The 20,300-nt window shown below is 32.4% G+C and overlaps 2 protein-coding genes across 9 annotated transcripts in view; one reads left to right on the top strand and one right to left on the bottom strand.

Moving 5' to 3' along the window:
• LOC116336797 (sex determination protein fruitless) overlaps positions 1 to 2,021 on the bottom strand; it is a 60,023-nt gene extending 58,002 nt beyond the window's left edge. For 5 of the 6 annotated variants that reach the window (XR_004200740.1, XM_031760934.1, XM_031760938.1 and 2 more), the window contains exon 1: positions 1,015 to 1,287. The gene's annotated coding sequence lies outside the window, so the exon portion shown is untranslated. Of the gene's footprint in view, positions 1 to 1,014; positions 1,288 to 1,873 lie in introns of those variants that run through there. The other variant, XM_031760931.1, reaches the window with a different exon arrangement.
• An 11,526-nt stretch (positions 2,022 to 13,547) lies between these two features.
• On the top strand, positions 13,548 to 19,975 carry LOC116352386 (STE20/SPS1-related proline-alanine-rich protein kinase). 3 transcript variants are annotated; one of them, XM_031784937.1, is made up of 4 exons: positions 13,548 to 13,775; positions 16,489 to 16,730; positions 17,648 to 18,220; positions 18,658 to 19,975. In XM_031784937.1, the coding sequence occupies exons 2-4, from the start codon at positions 16,590 to 16,592 to the stop codon at positions 19,555 to 19,557; spliced, it is 1,614 nt and encodes a 537-aa protein (XP_031640797.1). In that variant the 5' UTR covers positions 13,548 to 13,775; positions 16,489 to 16,589; the 3' UTR covers positions 19,558 to 19,975. The 3 variants fall into 3 exon arrangements, with proteins under 3 accessions (XP_031640797.1, XP_031640796.1, XP_031640798.1); XM_031784936.1 differs by having other exon boundaries at positions 13,548 to 13,712; XM_031784938.1 differs by lacking the exon at positions 13,548 to 13,775 and adding an exon at positions 15,079 to 15,197.
• Positions 19,976 to 20,300: the final 325 nt, after the last annotated feature.

Here is a 20,300-nt window from a genome sequence, read left to right on the forward strand (position 1 = left end):
TCTTCTGGAAAATGTGTATGTATTGATTGTTTACATTTACTAAAATGCCTCGAATGAACCCACATTCGGAGCGTTGCCAATTTTCTTGTGTCAGTTTCATACAAAACCCGATTGAGTTGAAATGTTAGTATGCATTTTGTGTAAAATAAAGCAGAAAAAAAAAACGAATATTCCCATCTTGACACATAAAAAAATTCGAAAATATTCCACAAGAAACAAACAACTGAAAATGGGTTGAAAAATTAACTCATCCCCAACCTCCCATTCATTTTCTTTCCGTCCTCCGGCCTCTGTAAACCAAATCTATACATATAATAGTATCATTTCATCGCCTGTCCGCTTAGCACAATGTAGTAAACGAACTATTATCGGCCAAAATGATATTACATGTATGAAAAAGTATATAAAATCTCAGTAATCGCTGGTGTCGTGTTGGTGAAAAGTAATAAAATGAGTAAAATGCACCCTAAAACATCCAGCATGTGTCTGTGTGTGCAAATCATAAACAATAGATTATGTAACGAAGGGTTTCTATTTGCGTGTGACATGTATGACAGAATCCCAACACAAAAGACACTGTCCACATCATGGTTTGATGGTTTAAAATTTCAACCGCTCAACATGATTGCGAGCATCGACAATGACTTGATATCGATGAAAATGGTTATTATTGCTTTCATTATATTTTTTTTATTATCATGGTCAGTTTCAATGCACGAGAAATTTTGGAACGGCACAAAATCGATTTTCCGTGTGAAAATCCATTTTAATTCCTTAAAATTATTTATATTTGCCAGCCAACAAATATATAACATATTAATGATTGGCCAAATTCAGTTTTAAGCGATAATGCGATTAAAGCGTTCATAGTTGCACAAAAATAAAAACAACAATGCATGTATGCATGTACGCAAGAAAAAAGATGATATATGCAAATATTTTGATCTTATTATGGCATTGAAATACATATAAAATGCGTGCGAGAAATATCGACTAATAAATACGGATGAAAACCTGTTCACTTTATGCTCCTTGTTCTTTTGTTGATGTTGTAGCTATTATTATACTTTTTTCCTTTGAGTGTCAGTTGGTACCAGGAAGTTCAATAAGAAAAATATCTGTATTCTCTCTGGGTGTCGGTTATGTGTTTTCACACTTATTTCCTGCTTACAACTGTAACAAAAGCACACAGGCACACGTCACAAACCAAACCGAACCTCACAGGACTTTACTGCCGTGTGCTTCTATTACTATTAATTTTGTTTTTGTTTTTTTTTTTTCGTTTCGAGGTATATTTTTTGTGCTCTCTTTTGAGTTTTTCCGTTGTTTTTTATAAACAACTAGTCTTTTTTATTGTTCTATTTAACACATTTATACACATCTAAAAAAAAAAGAAGAAATGTCAAACTGTTTCATTTTCAATGTCGAGATGTAGTCGTTGCAATTGAATATATTTTGCAGTAATAAAACAAGTATTGAAAAAATGTACAAGTAAACGTAAATAAAGACTGAAAAGAGTACACGATGTTATAAAGGAGAAAGTTATTATAGAGTGAAACCCAACGAACCAAAAAGCTTTACATTGACGCTGATTAGTATTTTTGAAGAAACAAAAAACAAACAAACAACAACACTATGAATTTTAGGCTCTTTTTTATGCGGTTTATTGATGTATTTATATGTCGACAGATTAAGACAATGATTAATTCATTTAAATGTTTATAATTCTTTTGGCAATCGCGTTCTCTGTTTATTTCCTTAATTTCGATATTAAATTTTTGTATCTTTTTGTCATTTTAATTGCGTGATAATGCATTAATTTAGCAAAATGCTTTTTTGCGTATTCGGTTTGAGCAAAAAATTATAATAATACCTTAATTCAATCAATTAAATCAATCGATCAAATCAATAAGCTGAACGAGTGCGAGTTGTGAAAATTGAGTCGCTACAGTCCTTTTCGATTCAAGAATAGAATTATGAATCAGCGTAAATGTTATATTGTTAAGGATTTATGTCCTTTTACTTGCAATTCTCTTGATATACTAAATTTTCGAAAAAATTCAGTTGAATAAAATTACTCGGGCTGTGTTGTGGTGGTATATATTATTTGCTCTTCACGTTGGATGCGAAATGTGGTGTTACTGTTATGTTTATTTGCCTAAATTGCACAATCACACACACATCCACATAAAAACACATCCATTTGTATATATATATTCATGCACATACGCACACCGATAGAAATTCAGCTACATTTAACACATTATGCATGTATTGGCGTCGGCCCATCTCGCTCACCATATGCCAGGATCAGTGTTTCTGTTTCGCTTGGCATTATGTATTAAATGGGGCATGTACACAACGCGCTGCAAACTAAAACCAACATGCAAAAAAGTAAAACCAATTTTATACGAGCGCAGCAAGTGATGACAAAATGGGACAGAGCGAATCAAATGATATACAGGAACAAGGAAGAAAGGTACTGATTCACTTTTAAAACAAAACAATAATGACCCATGTGTGTCTGTTTGTATACAAAATTCTCCAAACACGGTGTGGCATATACATCGGTGTGCATCAACATTAATATCAACAAACACAACGTATATATAATGTGTATATCAAATGCTTTCGTTCGCTCGTTCGTTCGTTCATCTGTTCGTTTGGTTCGTGCACATCCACCATGTACAATGAAAAAGAAGGAAAAAAAATAGACCTGGAAGGCGATAGATAGCAAAAGGCAAGGGGTAAATGAAGTTATGTACGGTGCTAACTGTTGTGTGCAGTGCACATCGATCTATGTAATGCACCGCTTTCTGCACAACTTCCACAATGCAACGCAATTGAGCCGAAAAGCAGTGAACACACAGTTACACTCCGCACACTAAAACACATAACCCATGACCCATACAAGCGAACCGTGTGCTGTGTGTACATTTATTCGTTTGTTCGATTGTTGGTTTATTCGTTTATTCGTTCAGTTCGAGCCAAACTGCATAGAGAATCGGCTCTCTTCTTCTTCTTCGTCTTTTTCTTGTTCTTCTATTTCCTTCTCCCAAAGATGTGATTTTCAGGAATTTCTTTAAGATTTTCCACTTCAATTGGTGGTCAAGAAACTGGCGACTCATTAAAGTTTGATAATTTATAAATTGTTTACATTTCCACCTACAGCAACATCAACATGTACATACCAAACTACGCATACAACAAAACAAAAAGAAAACAACGACACAACTTCATTATACTATGGCAAATACAAGGTATAATAAATTTTGTATAAAAATCGGACATCACAATAATCAAACCCATACTTTGCTTCTACACCTCCAACGCTAATATTCATCATGAATATCAATGTATTGCGATAGAAATGGCAAAAAAAAAAATAACATATACTCAAACTCAAAAAAGCAATTTCATGCGCCTTCCGCATACACTTCAGCGTCACAGCTAACAATTGCAACAGCGTAGAGCACAAACACACAAGTTCGAACATATACATACGCTAAAAAGAGACATCGTCTACACATTCAAACCGATTCGAAAATTTAAGCAAATTGTATTTGATCAGTTTGGCAGTGGCAAGAAGCTCAAATTCGTAACAATCATGGTAATACGGTTAAAAATGGTTGCTAAATGAAAATTAAACACATGAACGTAACATATACAACGTCACACACAAAACCAATGTTTTGTGCATCGGACATGGAAAATGAGAAAGAGAAAGCCGATATTAAATTATGTCCAATTCGATGAAAGCTAACAAACATTTGCTAGCAATTCACTTACATCTAAATCTGCATTTTAGGTTCGTATTCGATGAAGATACATATTTCAATGGGGCACACTCGTTATTTAGTACTTTCTAAGATTCGACAACACACTATTAGTTATTAACGATTGTTTTGCTTAGGCAAATTTCAACCAATTTAAAGAAAGCGACCAATTTAAATTCCATCGATGCAATAACTGTATCGTTGCATTGATTTTAACCTCATTCGCAAGCAGTCTTCCTTCCTTTCAGCGATTTCAACACAGCGAGTGTGATGAGCTAGGCAATAATCGAATGAAAAATGAAATAATAAGAAATGCGAACAGAATTTTCGAACAAAGGACAACATGGATTCTGGATTCGTGCAACGCATAATAAACCAAACGAAAATGATGAGAGAAAAAAAGAAGAAATATTAAATAATATTTTTATTATATAGCGTGATGCTCTTTGTAAAGAGCAAAAATGTATCAGGGTGTTACAAAAACAATGCTCATTGTGCCCATCGATATCTAATTACAAATAAAAATCACTTGCTTTCACTTGCGTTAATTAGCCAAGTTTTGTTTACATTAAATACTTGGCACCAACTAAAAAACACGTTTAACTTTTTTTGGAAGAAAAGGAATAGAAACGCAAAATAGTGCAAATTATAAAAATGAATATTTTCGCAACACCCTAGTTGTCATGTATCTCCAATGGTGATGCCATATCCAGTCGAACGATTTGCCAGCGAATACAACATCATTTGGAAGCGAAACGTTGCCGCTGGTTTGGCTATATAGCCATTATTTTCGAATGAATGCGTAGCTAGCAGTTGCGAATGTGTTTGTATCTATGTATATTCATGGAAAAGCAGCACTACTGTCTGCATGTGCATAAATACGTATAACTAAGCATAAGCAATAAGCATACATACTAACTGAAATACACAGAGAGCGATAGAAATGAGAAAAAAAGGGAATCCAATACGATGATGGGCGTCTCGACAAATACCAACGATAAATGTGCGCTTTTGTGTTGAATGCATTTTTAACGGTGTGTAAATCTTTTGTGCGTGTTCGACTCGGGAAATTTCATGTTCTATCAAAGTTTAAAACAAAGCTCGCTAACGATGTTGTATATAAAAACGGTGCATAAATTTGACATTGTTGACAACATGATAGTGGTGACAAAATATTTTGCCACTATAAAACATGAACACATAAACGAACGAAGCAAGTCCGATTTTTCCATCTTGTCATCTATACATTTTGGTTCGCCTTCATTTTCATTGTTGTTTCGGGTTGTTTTTCTCTATCTATCAGATATCTCAAATCTAAATAAGGTACCTGTGGTTTGCATGTTTGTTTTTATATATTATTATAGATAGATATATTTATTACTGTTTTTGTTCGATGGCCTTCCTTACCCATTACATATCAATTTTGATACAGAACTTGAGTGTTTTTGTCACTTAAAAGCTTTTATTCCAAAGCTGAAAATATTGTACGGCAAACAACAATATTTAAAATATATGATCAGGTATTGTCTATTGATACACATACATGCACATGCAATGACACCCTTTGAATAAAACTAATGCATTGAATTTCTCAATTTTATTCGACCGTAAGAATTTTAATATTGTTGCTAGAAATAGAAGTGCGAAATAAAAGTGCTTTTTACATTGATCTTTTATTGTTTGAAGAAAAAAAAATCGTGAAAATTCGTAAAAATTCGTGATTAGTTTGTTTTTTATCTTGGACTGTCAAATGTAGTACGTGCTAATATACAATATTAGTAATATGTATTTTATTTGTGACATGATCAATACAGCATGGGTGTGAAAAAAAGCACTCGACCCTATCATCACAAAAAAATCGACCCTATCATCACAAGCACGATACACTCACTTACTTCCGTGCTCGTGCACATAAATTCCTTTCAATTACAAAATGCACTTAGATATATGATATGTACTGCACGCAGCAACAAAAACCAAAGCAAACCAAATGATAACAAAAAATCACACAACGCATACACATTCCATTGCAATATTTTTAAATAATTTTAGATAAATGAATACATATATATTTGGTAGATTTATTTATGTTTTAACAATAATAGGGATAGAACTTCGTCATTGCTTCTTTTTTTTAAAGTAAAATTGACGCTTTGATTTTCCCTTTTGAATCTTCCGCACACAATTATCATTGCTCTTGAAATATGTAATATTCACAAAATACACTGCCAACGCTTAACATTTCTAAGTCAATATTGCACACCATAATATTACCGTTGGCCGTTGTTGACCAAATCTGAATTGAAAAATTCAAATAATGGCGAACAAAAGATACAACTATGTTGATGTGTTTGCTCGATTATTAAATTTTGTACAACTACGACAATAATAGTAATGATAATAAGAACGTCAGCGAAAATTATAAAACTGCTGACTATTCATTTGAAATTAGACGAAATATCACGCCAAATGGGACATTTCAAGTGAGTGGCAACACCAAATTGGCTCTGCAAACATGCACCGCATCAAATGAATAGTCAGCTCAATATATGGTCTGTATTTAAAACAAAACAAAAACCCAAACTATTGATTATCATTGATTTTAAACATTCCACAAAGATTTGCATGATGAAATGATATAATTTCCATTATCTTTAATTGTAGCTTGTAAACCCTAGGGGACATTCATACTAGAAAAACTAGTGAAACTAGCAGCAACTAGCAGCGACTAGCAAGCACTAGCGTATTATAGTCCAAAGCAAATGAATTGAGGCATGTAAAATATATTGTAGCATGCGTAAGTCGCTTGCAAACGAACCAAGTGAATAGCGGAGACGCACGAAAACGAAGTGAGTGAATAGCGACAACGAACGTTGTTATCCGTTGCCGCAATACACTCACTTCGTTATCGTGCGTCTCCGCTATTCACTTGGTTCGTTTACAAGCGACTTAAGCATTACTGTTGTTTCTTTTATGTATCATACGATACGTCTAGGTAATTTCAAAACACTAGAAAAACTAGCAGCTACTAGCAGCACTAGTGTACTCACTAGTAATACTAGTAAGCGAATAGCGAATACGTAAATAAAACTAGCTTACTAGAATTGCTACGAATGTCCCCTAGTGTAAACCTATTTAATTGTTGGCGCATAAAGAGGCTAATACTTTTCCTAATTTTTGGAAAATTTCTTTTTAAAAAGAAAAACGAAGAATTTATCATTCTTATGGCTACTTGAAATGTTCAACAAAGTCTTTGGAATAAAAAAAATTTACATAAAGAGTTCTTTTAATTCAATTTATTGGATGTCTCTTTTCAAACATAAAAGAATCCATCGTTCCCCGTTCGACAATTTGGGTGCGTGTGATAGAAAAAAACCCATAAATTATTCTAATGCACTATTGTCCATTTCATCCCAAAAATACTAGACTCTTACTAATAAAAATTGATTGTGTATGTAAATACGGATTTTAATCAATAGAAAAGAGTTTTTCCCCCAAGTTTCTTTCATTTGCGAGTCTAATGTACAACACGAAGACGCATAAAAATTGCAATTACTCTGGCATAGATCTTTTTCCATACCAAAATGAATTTTGTATGTGTCCGTGTGTTTGTCTTTTTTATAACTATAAAAAAACTCAGTAATTTCAATTTTCCATCTTCGATGATGTTATTGCAATAAGTCTATTTGATATGAGGCAAATCAAATATTCCAGTTATAACTGGCTCTGGCTCTTTCATTAAAAGAAGTAGTATTCCCTTCAATTGAATTCAATATTTGTGTGAACCATGTTGCTGCTTTACTCAATATAAAACCCATACAGGTGTAAAGACTTTATCGATTTTTGAGTGTGTTTATTTTTAGCGACAATACTGAAAGCATAAAAGACAAAAAAAAATCTATTTTATATGAGGTTTAATTTCGTATTCAAGGGTTCAAATAGAAATTCACTTCAAACCGACTGTGCCATCCATTAAAGAGGGGGTCGCATTTTTTTAAATAATAAACCACCCGAAATATTCATATGTGAGAATCCACAATCTTCTGAAATTGCTATTCGATTTTTGTTCCATCGTTAAAAATCTATCTATATGCTTCTTTCATGATATATGAACGATAAGTATTGAAATTGAGATGTTCATGATCAATTAGAGTAAGTTTTCAATGAAGAAATATAGTTACGCATGTCAATATTTCCAATAGTTTTGTGCGCATTAAATTTTACAGAATATAAATGTAAGCGCATCAAAAGATACGATGAAGGTGTACTGGAGTATATTTTTTTTCTGTCTTCTCACATATCGATAAATGAATTGGCGGCACGTTGAAACAAAACTGTCATGTAAAGTTGATATGTTTCCATGACAGAAAGGACAGAAATTTACGTTTAATGGCCTGCTTGACAATATGTATTTTATTATTCGCCAATTTTCCACCATTGCTTTCAATGGACACCTATGCCACTTCATATATTAATAATGACTATCGATAAATCATTTTCCGCAAAAACAATATTGCGGCCAATAACTAACGAAACAATAAAATTTTCAAATGGTTGGAAAACAAGAACAATTACAGTATAAAAGACAACATACATCCACACCTTTAACTCATAACGTACATGAATATAATGCATGTATTTCATATTAAGCATCACAAAATTAACATTTTCAGGACAAGAATTTATAAGTAGCTCCTTTTGTTTCGATCGTTTACGTTAAAAAAACCGTTCTCTTTTGATTTTCCTCTGGTTTCGTAATTTGTCAAAAATATTTTCATAGTTTCTTTTTTATACGACAAATCATTATAATTTATTTATTAATCCACAATTCAATCATATCATATACACATTATATTATTATAAACGAGTTGAAGAAAACCTTTTTTTTATAGACATCATCAAGCAAATGTATGGAATTTTGTAATTTTTCCACATCGCCAACCATGTATTTTTTTCTTCACTATTTTTCTCTCATTCTTGGTCACGAACTGTATAGGAAAATCTTCACCATAGCAACACTCCGTGCACGGAATATTCATGCATCTATGCAATGTTCAACGTCGACGATAAAAAAAAAACTACACGAATATCGTAGAAAAAATGCAGCAATTGTATTCGATTTTCTGACGACAAATAAATCGGTCTATGATCTTGAATTTTTCGATGAAAGAATAATCAGTTAACAGGTCTAAAAAAGAACTAGATACGATTTTTCTGTAATCGCATGTAAGAATTTGAAGAAGGCGATAATCAAAGTAGAACACCTTCCAGCCTCAGCTCAATAAAATTCTTCGAATTTTATTAAAATGAGCGATGAGTGGAAAATTTCCTTATCAATGATTCTGTTTATTCACTTGCATAGTCAAACAAAGTTAAATACACGTGTATTTACTCAGCATGCTGTACGATGGGCGCTCATCATACTTCAACGCACATCAATTTATAACTTAGATTCTATGTAGCGTTTTCTAACAGAAACGCTTTCTTTTTTTCTTTTTTTTGGAAAAAAATCTCGAATCATTTATTTTCTTTCTTGAATGTGATGCACTTTATATACAATGTATACATATACGAATGAATTTTGTCAAGAGAAACATGTGCTCTTTTTCCAAGCCGTACGGCATGAAATATTGAATAAATCTATTATTTATTTTGGGTCATTTTAAAATTGATGAAGCAACAATTTGTTACGCGAAAAGAATTACAAAAAATACGGAAATTTTAGCGTATGTATTGGTAAAATGGAATTTAGAATATTACAATAATACACTTATTTTAAAAGTGTTTACTTGCATTCAGCTCGTGTGACCGATATCTAGCACTCAGTGTGTTATCCAAAAAAATGGACATTCTTTCGATGCTTTGAATTCGGTCGAAAAATATTTGTGGTAATTTGTGAAAACCAGAGATTGTCAGAAATAAAAGCCATTTTTATTTCCAGCGTTGGAATAATTTTGATGGAATTCTCGTTTAAATAGATTCGCATAGGTTTGAAGCAGATTTAAAAAAAAGGAAATGGACGCCGTGCAATTTTAGGTATTTTGAGCCCATTTGACTACATTCCTTTTAATGGTATTTTACCACTTTATCTGTATAAAGTTTCTATTTTGTTTTGTGATTATGGGTGTAATCAAAATTGTGAAGTGTATATATTGGGTTGGTGAATAAGTCTTGATCCTCTTTCTCAAAAAGTGTCTTTGGAGCCCACGTTAGCACTACATTGCAGACAGAGAATTTTTGAAAATGTGAGTTTTGCTTAAGAGAAATTGCGAAAAAAAAATTTTTGATTTAAAAATGCCATGTCTTACAAACTTGTAATAAAATATAAACTCTAAAGAAAAAAGTTCAAAATCAAGATGAAATTTTCGTACGAAAATAAAAAATAAAGAAAAAGACCAAACAAAAACAAAAGCAGCAATAGCTTAGCTTCGTAAGTGAACGTTCACTACAAACCTAAATGGTTATGTTGGAGGTGTTGAAGTTTATGGCGAGGTGCTACCAGTTGTGTCCTCGCACAATTTAATCGTCAACTTGAATCAAAATCAGGTGAGACAAATCTTTAACGGTCCACCAAAAAGTAAAAGACACTCATCAGAAAATGTTCATATATCCACCATATAGTTCGGACCTTACACTTTCCAATACCATTTGTTTGGGTCTCTGTGGAACTCCAGCTCTAGCTAGAATAAATTTGACATAAAGAGAAATCTTCGAAGTTCCATACGCGGTGGAATAATGTAATTAGCCATAAAATGGCCGAAGGTTTTATGAAAAAAGTCTCAATACTTATTTACCGACCCAATATGTATATTCAACGAATCAAGTGCAATGATACGAAAACTTCCTGAGGCATGATAAATTTCAATTATAACCGGGATTTTCGCAAAATACTTTCTGACTTGATTATGTGGTGTTATTATCCATGTTAAACCGTATACGTGTGTAAATGCGATGAAATTCCGTCATTCATATAAACGCATGTATGCAACCGCAACAACAAAAACAACGACTAGAATAACAATGACATTTTCAGTGGCTGCAACAGTAACGGCAAAAGGAGCAGCAGCAGCGTGCACCTTCATTGGAAAATAAATAAACAAACCAATATCACTTTATTTAAACTGGTTACACACAGAGAGAGTTCAGCCAATACGCATTGCTTCAATCGAAAATACTTTAAAACACCTAAAGCTTTTCCTGAATCGATTTGTATGAACGTATTTCGTACTTTGATCTTTGGCAAATAATCATCAATAGGCATTGTCTGCATGTGCATTTTATATTCTGTTAATGAGTTCAAAAAGAACGTATGTTTTTTTTTTCATATCATTTTCTTTTCTTTTTCTTTTCAATCATAGAATGTGCGATGAAATCGATGAAAATTTTACCAACAACTATCGTTTGGCTTCGGTTAAATTGGATAACATAACAAATTCCATAACCGTGTTTAATACACCTATGAAAACCTAGGGGCTTTCATCATTCGTTCATACAAATTTATACACAATATTCACGTCCTATTCATCATATATACGATTAAAATTTCCCGCCTATACCAGTGAATAAGGTGTATTTTAAACTGCAGTGTACACACACACAGTATAGCTACACAGAATCGAAGAAGATCCGCACAAAAGAGAATGAAAAAATATGCCATAGACGAAATATACACGAAATATACACCAAATATATGCAGTTATGCACATTTATTTGCGCGTATTACAGATGATTTTGCAATATAGTTCACTATTTACAGTATAAATCGTATACATTTGAAGATAAAAGCCCCTAGATGAAAACACTAGCTATGCACAATTTTTGGCGGAAAATCGAGTGTTGAAAGAAAACATACGTTCGTATTGAACTCACTAGTAGATATCAATATCCACGATGTTTTTGTGAAAATAACAACTCACAATAACATTGTACGACGTACAACAATGGTAGACCAAACAATTTTAACAGAATTTTCCAAATCGTACACACATATTATGCGCCGGAAATTAAAAGTGATTTTCACGAATACATCAAACAGTCGTACACAAGAAATTAAGAAGTTTATTTTGATGATGAAAACCAAAATGTATGCTTAGAAATGTATTTTATAGTCGTTGTGTTTACGCGCTCATTCTCCAAATAACTATTATAAATTCAATTTAACTGCTACAGTCAAGTGTATGTTATAAAATCAACATTGCATTTCCACGACAGAAAAAAAAGGTTTCTCTCGGCTGATTTCGTTTATTTCATGCCATCAAATGTTATATTTCTGGTACAGTACAAAGAGTTTGATCAACTTCACTTGACAAAAAAAAAATTATGATATTTTATGAAAAAAAATCACGCAACATCATTTTACCAATCCAATATCAATCATTTTTTTTCTGTGCGGTGAAATTGAAATAAACCCACATGTTTGTGCACGTATAGTAATCGAGATGGAACACTTAAATCTCACTTAATTTTTGTTTGTGGATGATATAAGTTACTTGGAAATCAAGGTTTAAAATCATCACTTTAAATATCATCGACTGACATATTTGCGATATATTTTTATAGTTCAATTTTTCATATTCAGAAATAACCAAGAAGAGTGAGAAATATTAACGAATGATAAGATTTTAAGATATATAGCACAACTCAAAACATTTTTTTCAAGAACTTTTTCCATTTTAAATAAATAATATGTTTGGCATTTATCCCGTACAAATAAGAAGATTATGAAATCGGTTGTGTTATGTCGAAGAAAAATCGTGATGATTTGAAGTTAAAAGATCTTAAGTCTTTATCTCCTGATACAGATACGAGCGGAGTTTAAGTAAATATTGACCAAATATGCTATAATGCTGGGATTGAGATGATATCAACTTAAGTTCATGTAGCAGATAAGTTAAATTTCGTTATATTTGCATATAGATCAAATTAATTAATCTTTTGGAGCCAAAAGCAACTCTATACCGTGACCAGCATCAATTTTTTCCATTATGAAGTAATTTTTGGCAGAAAGTCATGCATTTTTCCACAGGAGGTGCATAATTAGCCTACGCCAAGTATATATAGAATTTGTTATTGCGTAACCGTATCAGTAACTAAAACAGGTGTGTAACTCTCTAGTTAACCGTTAGGTATATACTTGCTTTGTGCATATCCAAATTCAATCAATTCTGCATAAGTGATAAAAATTGATTCAATATTTTATTCATAAAATTTAAATGGTAGAGTGATTTTGGGCCTAGGCTTACACCAGAGAATTTCTCAGTTAACTGCAACATAAAAATAAAATAATTATAAAAATTTTCGTAAAAATCAGTTTAATTTTAAAACTACAAGTGCTCAAAATGTTTGCTGGGGCGAAAACTTCCGCTAATTTACACCTTTGTTCAATATGTTACAAATTGAACATTTTTATTCCAAGAACAATGTTATTCATAAGTAATTAATATGTAAACAAATAAGTAAACCAATAAATAAATAAAATGTTAAACTAGAAAAATCGAATTAACAACTTACCTAAGCGAAAAAAAAATGTCAACGATAAAAGGAGAGTACATGTATCATCATAAAACACATTATATCAATTATCGCTACATGCAAATTAAACTTTAAATAATTAAACGCCTCCAATACACTCGATTGTAAAATTCAAATACGAATTAACGTTGCATATCGATAACACAGCGTATTTGATATGATGCAAGCGCTTTCTACCGGCTTAAATGTCAAACATTACTCCTGCTTGGAGAATCAGCCGTGTTGTGCATGTTTGACAGCTGAACATATATACGGAACAGTCGACGTCATTATAAATATGGAAAAGAAGTGAGAGAAAAAAAAATTGTGTCGGCTCGCAGCGAAAAAAAAAATAAACCTATTGAATTTATAAAGAAATAGTCCGTCAATCGATTGTATTCAAACGAAGTCAAAAAAAAAAAAACAGTGAGTAATATATGGCAGTGCAATAAATTCGAATAAATATTTCATCTATTGTGTGATAAGTTTGTAAGCAATTTAGTACATAACCCATAAAATACAGGAGACAATTAAAAAAATGGATAATTTGAATTTAACTTAAATAAAATAATTTCGTGTTTTGCACCGACTTGTCTGCATATGTCAATGTAATCCAATGAGACTCTTTAGATTGAATAGAGCATATCCGACATAAAATGAATAAAAAGAAGAAGATATAGATTTGGTGTCAGACAGACACAAGGATAAAAAAATGTTTTAATACGAAATTCAATCAGAACGGATGGATATACGTAAAATTGTTCGTAAACAAATGGACAAAGTGAAAAATAAGAAGTGCCTCAAATTGCAATGAATGAATGAAATGGATGTATTCAAAAAAACGAATGAGAACAATTTATTTCATTGATTTTATGCTTTGTAGTTTAACAAGTTCGGTTATGCAATTTTATGCATTGCCAAAGAGCCAAAATATTGAAAAACCGCAACAATTGATTTTTTTTGCACTCTTCAATCCGGAATGACAATTTTAATGTTTGAGTATTTTGATCGAAATCGATGCACACATTGTCAAATTACACAATTTTACATGGGAAGTCGTTATCATCATAGTTGTAAAGGAAATTGACAACAACAAGATTTGCACAAAAAAATAACTGACTGGAGAAATGTATAGAATGAATTTTTGAGGAAAAAAAATTGCGTAATCTTTTTGTCGTTATTTTTGTTGTTTTCGTATCTGGTTTATAACGTGAAACTCTATGTACATCATTCTCAGTTCACGCACGTCAAACGTACCTATATATATATAATATACGCGCTATATAGACCTCACATAGTATACTTGAGTTGAGTGAGTGATATTAAGATCATATGCCTCACATGTCATTTTGGAAGTGTGCATGGAAAATGAAATAGATGTAAAAAAAATAGTACATTTTTGGGTGCACTTTGCGCAAATCACTGAAAAGCAATATCAAATGATTTTTCGATATTTTCTTCGTTGAAATAAAATAAAATCAGCAAAGAAAAAATTGTATCTTACTTATTTATTGAAAACATTCAATCACCCACATTCGTTTGCCATAGATTCACTTAAAATTAGTCTGTCGAGAGTACTATTGAATCTTAATTGCAGCAGTAGTCGTAAACTTATGATACAATACATATAAAAACATATATATATATATATATTTGTAGACTTGAGCCACGAGCTCAGGCCCAGACTATGAAAAGAACTCAGCGAAAATAAGTAGAAATTCGAATGTACTGTACCTCCTAAATCAGATATGACAATAAATTAGTTTCGCCGCAGTTTTGATATCGAATACATTATTTTATATTCGCTCGAAAATAAGAGCATCTTTATCAAATTCTAAGATCAGTTTTACGACCAAAAAATCCTTCTCGTAGTTTGATTCTAATTTTTTTTTCGACGAAAGTCTTTAAATGGTAAAATAATTAGTTTAAAATTGATTCGTTTTTTTTCAAGTCATTTCTCTCTTATAGGATATAGAAAAGTTTTTTTTATAACTTCTTTGCTATTGAAGAGATTACCTTATTACCCGTCAGAACAAAAATAAGATTTTTTTGGTAATTTTTTTTTTTTTTGGCTTAAAATATTAAATATTTATCATTTATATACAATGGATCCAAATCACATGCTATTATAATAGCATAACGACGATATAAAATTACATTAGCTTTCGATGTTACCATTTTGAAATGGCTCAGTCCTCACAATATGAGACAAAACCTAGTTAAAATTTCATAACTTTGTGATTCACTCAATGTTGAACATAAAATTGAGAACTAGTACGGTTCGGTATATACATGCTATAGGTAAATATTGAATTTGCCACACGTATAGTGAGAATTTTCAATTTAAAATATCACCAAGTTTTGAACAAGACTATCGACGAAGTGTTTCTACGTAAACAAACAAATACTGTATAGTAATATGTATAGCACACGCACACAATAGCTACATAACATACGTAATTATAATAGATTTTATTCCAAATTGTACTAATTTGGTTTGGTTAGTAGCTTTTCACGTTACTAACGTTATTGTTATTATCATTATTATTTTGTCTCTTTCCACATCTCTCAATCATGTGATTCAAATTCAAAATTGTCAACTGGACAACGTTGTTTTTTTACTTCATTTCTTCGTCTTTATCGTTTCATCGAAAAGCAAATAAAACAAGTGCAACTGTACGACCAATATTCTAAATGAATGGGTTCGATTGATTTGAAAAACAAAAAAAAAAAATATGCAGCAACAACAACACAACGACATATAGTAGAGCACAATGTAGCATACAACATACAATGAGGCACATCCATTAAATGTGTCCAATCAACCACGACTACAATACATTTGATAGTATACAAAATTATTAATACTTTTCTAGTATCTGTATTATTAAATGCCATAAGCGTTCCGATGAAAATTCTAATAATTTCATAATATCCATGAGAACGAGTTACAGCAAACAGCTGGGCACTGAAGAACCCATTATATATGTATATAATTTTAATTGATAACATTTAAACGCATTTCATTCTTTGTCTCCTGCCTTCCTTCATATAACATAAGAAAAAAAAATCGACTAATTTAAATGATAAATAATTGATGAATTCTTTGCATTCATTCTCAAAGCATAGTATTTTATTCAATAATTTAAAATATGTCTGATAAAGTAATTTACTCATAACTTAAAAATCATCTATTTTTCAGATTGATCGACTTATGTGTGCGTAAAACAAATAATCGAGTGGAAAAAAAATCGTTTGAATTATTAGAACAAAAAAAACTGAATTGCGTTCGTAAAAGCAAACATGTCTACAACAAATGCTGCAAACTCATCATCATCAGCAGGCACTCTATCACCGTCTGCTAGTAATTCAAACACCACAGCCATTGCTTCCGCGACAACACCAGCAGTATCAGTTGCACCATCATCGAGTACTATTCCAACTGTAGCTCTCCTGTTCCAATTAAATTAATATTTCTTCTTCTTCTATTTTTTTTTCACAAAAGAACCCGACAAAAATTTGAACATAATGCACCACACCAAAATTATAAATCACTTTTATCTTTTGCATTACATTCGAACCAATTTTTATTTTAAAACTTAAAAGCATATGCACTTCAGTTTGCGCGTGCATAAAAAAAGAGAGATATATGATGCGGTTTATTATATAAATGATTTTGTCGGTGGTTCTTTCATTCTAAACTATTAGCATCGATATGAATTTGTTGGTTGAAGCGTATGTAGGTACAGAGCCGAAATCAATATCAAACTGTTTTCATGATGTTCATCTGATGTTCATCGTTACATTTTGATGTGTGACATTTGTAAAAGCTACTTATTTTTCAATAGAAGAATTCAGTTCGCTCATTGACTGTTTCATCGGTTTTTTTTTCTATTTTCACGTCGTTTTCATGTTGCTTGTATCGAAATTGAAAGCATTTCTGTGTTTGTATTTTTTTTTTTCGTGTTTAACTTAGAATCTGGTTAATATCATCAAATGACAGCTCATGGACAGCATCAATATATGCATTTCGACCTGTCTACATATGTACACTAAGCTTAAATCAATGAACACTCTTCGATATAATGTGTATGAACGATAAAAATGCATGCACATCACTATATACAATTTATTTTCATAAATTCACCATTTATTTTTTATGTAAATCCATTTTAATAACTTTTTACCGCGAAATATTTTCGAAAAACATTCATTGATTTTAGTTCAAATATTCATAACAAAAGTATAAACGCAAATAAATAAAAATAAACACCCCGAGAGGAGAATAAATCAAGCGAATATAAAATAAAATGTTCAGTTTGGTATTGGCAATGCTTGAATTCGATTTATGTTGTTTTCAGAGTTCAGCATCAACATCACAATGGCCCAACAAAATGGATGATTATGAATTGCGTGAGGTAATTGGAGTTGGTGCAACGGCTGTTGTACATGCTGCTTACTGTATTCCACGCAAGGAAAAATGTGCAATAAAACGTATCAATTTGGAAAAGTGGAACACATCAATGGAGGAACTATTAAAAGAAATCCAAGCAATGCAGTCGTGCAGCCATGAAAATGTCGTTACATACCATACAAGCTTTGTTGTAAAAGACGAACTGTGGCTGGTATTGCGTTTACTTGAAGGTGGCAGTCTATTAGATATCATTAAGCATAAGATGCGAACGACAAATTGCAAGCACGGTGTGTTTGATGAGGCAACTATTGCAACTGTTCTTAAAGAGGTTTTAAAGGGTTTGGAGTACTTTCATAGCAATGGACAAATTCATCGTGATATAAAAGCTGGCAACATTTTATTGGGCGAAGATGGTACCATTCAAATAGCCGATTTTGGTGTGAGCGCATGGTTGGCCACTGGACGCGATATGTCACGACAAAAAGTGCGACACACATTTGTTGGCACTCCATGTTGGATGGTAAGTGATTTAAAAATGAAATGAAAATTAATTTGCCACTTGCCAATCCGGTCATAGTAATTTCTATTTGATTTGAAATAAGTGCGAGTAAATGGTATGCACGCAATACGAGGCTATAATTTGTTTTTATTTACAAGCACTTGATGCCGTTATGCGTTGTGAACTGTGCGTTGTGTCATACCATACATTTGTTTTTTTTTTTTGTTGTTGTCGTTGCACAAATTATATATAATTTTCAAAATGACGATGCCAAGTGAATGTTGTGTGACCACATTTAGTGTTGCATCAGGGGCAATGACAATGGCCATGAGAAATTATTACTGTACTATGACTACGATGGCAATTGAATGTTACAGATATACCTTGTAAATGTATTTATTGCATGTTTATATTTATTTCGGTTCTATTTTTTTTTTCTTTTTGTGTGGCAACTATAGGCACCAGAAGTAATGGAACAAGATCACGGTTACGATTTTAAAGCCGATATTTGGTCATCGGGAATAACAGCAATTGAAATGGCAACAGGAACGGCACCTTATCATAAATATCCGCCAATGAAAGTTCTTATGTTAACATTGCAAAATGATCCGCCAACCATTGATACTGGAGCTGATGAAAAGGATCAATACAAAGCATATGGTAAAACATTTCGTAAAATGATTGCTGAGTGCCTACAAAAAGAGCCATCAAAGCGGCCCACGGCCAGCGAACTGTTAAAGCATCCATTTTTTAAAAAGTCAAAAGATCGCAAATATCTAACACAAACGTTGCTGGCATCGGGCCCATCAATGGAAACACGCGTAAGTAAAGCGGCCAAACGACAACCGGGCGCATCTGGTCGATTACATCGAACCATAACGGGTGAATGGGTGTGGTCGAGTGAAGAAGAAGACAACGGTCAACATTCATCGGATTCAGAAGACGAAGAAAATCGACCAATGAATCGTTTAATCAAAGTTGAATCGTCGGACAGTGAAGTTGATGATCCGTCTGAGTTAACGATTGCACCCGGTGGTGTACCATTGCATAATTCATCGGATATTCCACCAATTAATCTTGTACTAAGGATGCGCAATCAAAAAAGTGAACTGCACGATATTCGCTTTGAATTTGCGGTTGGAAAAGATACAGCCGACGGTATTGCATCTGAATTAGTTGAAGCTGGACTAGTTGATGGACGTGATACGGCCGTGATGGCAGTGAATTTACAAAAATTAATTGATAATCGAAATCACTTAAAGACTGTTACATTTTTGTTGGTGTCAGCATACGTACCCGGAGAGCCAGTTGATGAAAAAGCGTTAATATGCTACGCGCAAATATCAATTACCGACTAAATTTTCACATACACAAACAACCCCAAAAACCTACACACCTCCCACCCTCACACACACACACACACACACACCACAACACAAATTTGGCACACGACGACTCCTACTAATGTCGATTATATTCAGCTTAGCCTTTCTTCACGCAAAATATTTTCTTACTTATTCTTTTTATGTTCGTGCATCAACAAACGACATTCAATGCACCAGATATATACAGATTCACATGGGTAGGACAGGACCCCTTGCCAAATTGAGAAAACAATTTTATTACATATGCAAATATTGTAATCGTTTCCTTCTTTCTAGCAAATTTAAGCGAAGGATAATTTTTTTTTTTTTTTTTGAAATAGATATAGTATGTAACGATTGTAAATTGATTGATTCATTAAATAGTCTAGGACCAAGATAAGTTTATAACGAATGATGTTGTTGTTATTATTGTTGCATTACCCCTTTCATATGATAGATATATACATATGTGTTCAACCACTTCCAACTTGTATTGAACACTCTAACGAAGCGTTTTTGAAGCGTTCACTATGCATATATTGGCGCCGAATGGTTATGGTGGTGACATGTTGCTTCCTGGAAAATTGTAAAATCACTTTACGCACAGTCTTCATGTACTGAATCAACAATTCGATAAATGTCCACTTATCATACGGTAACGGTTGGAATAAAGAAACCTTTATTAAATATTTAGAATGACAAATTATTGATTGCAGTTTTATTGAATATTTTGATTT

Source organism: Contarinia nasturtii, unplaced genomic scaffold (genome assembly GCF_009176525.2).
Source record: "Contarinia nasturtii isolate CC-2019 unplaced genomic scaffold, AAFC_CNas_1.1 Cnas_scaffold_187, whole genome shotgun sequence".
Lineage (NCBI taxonomy): Eukaryota > Metazoa > Arthropoda > Insecta > Diptera > Cecidomyiidae > Contarinia > Contarinia nasturtii.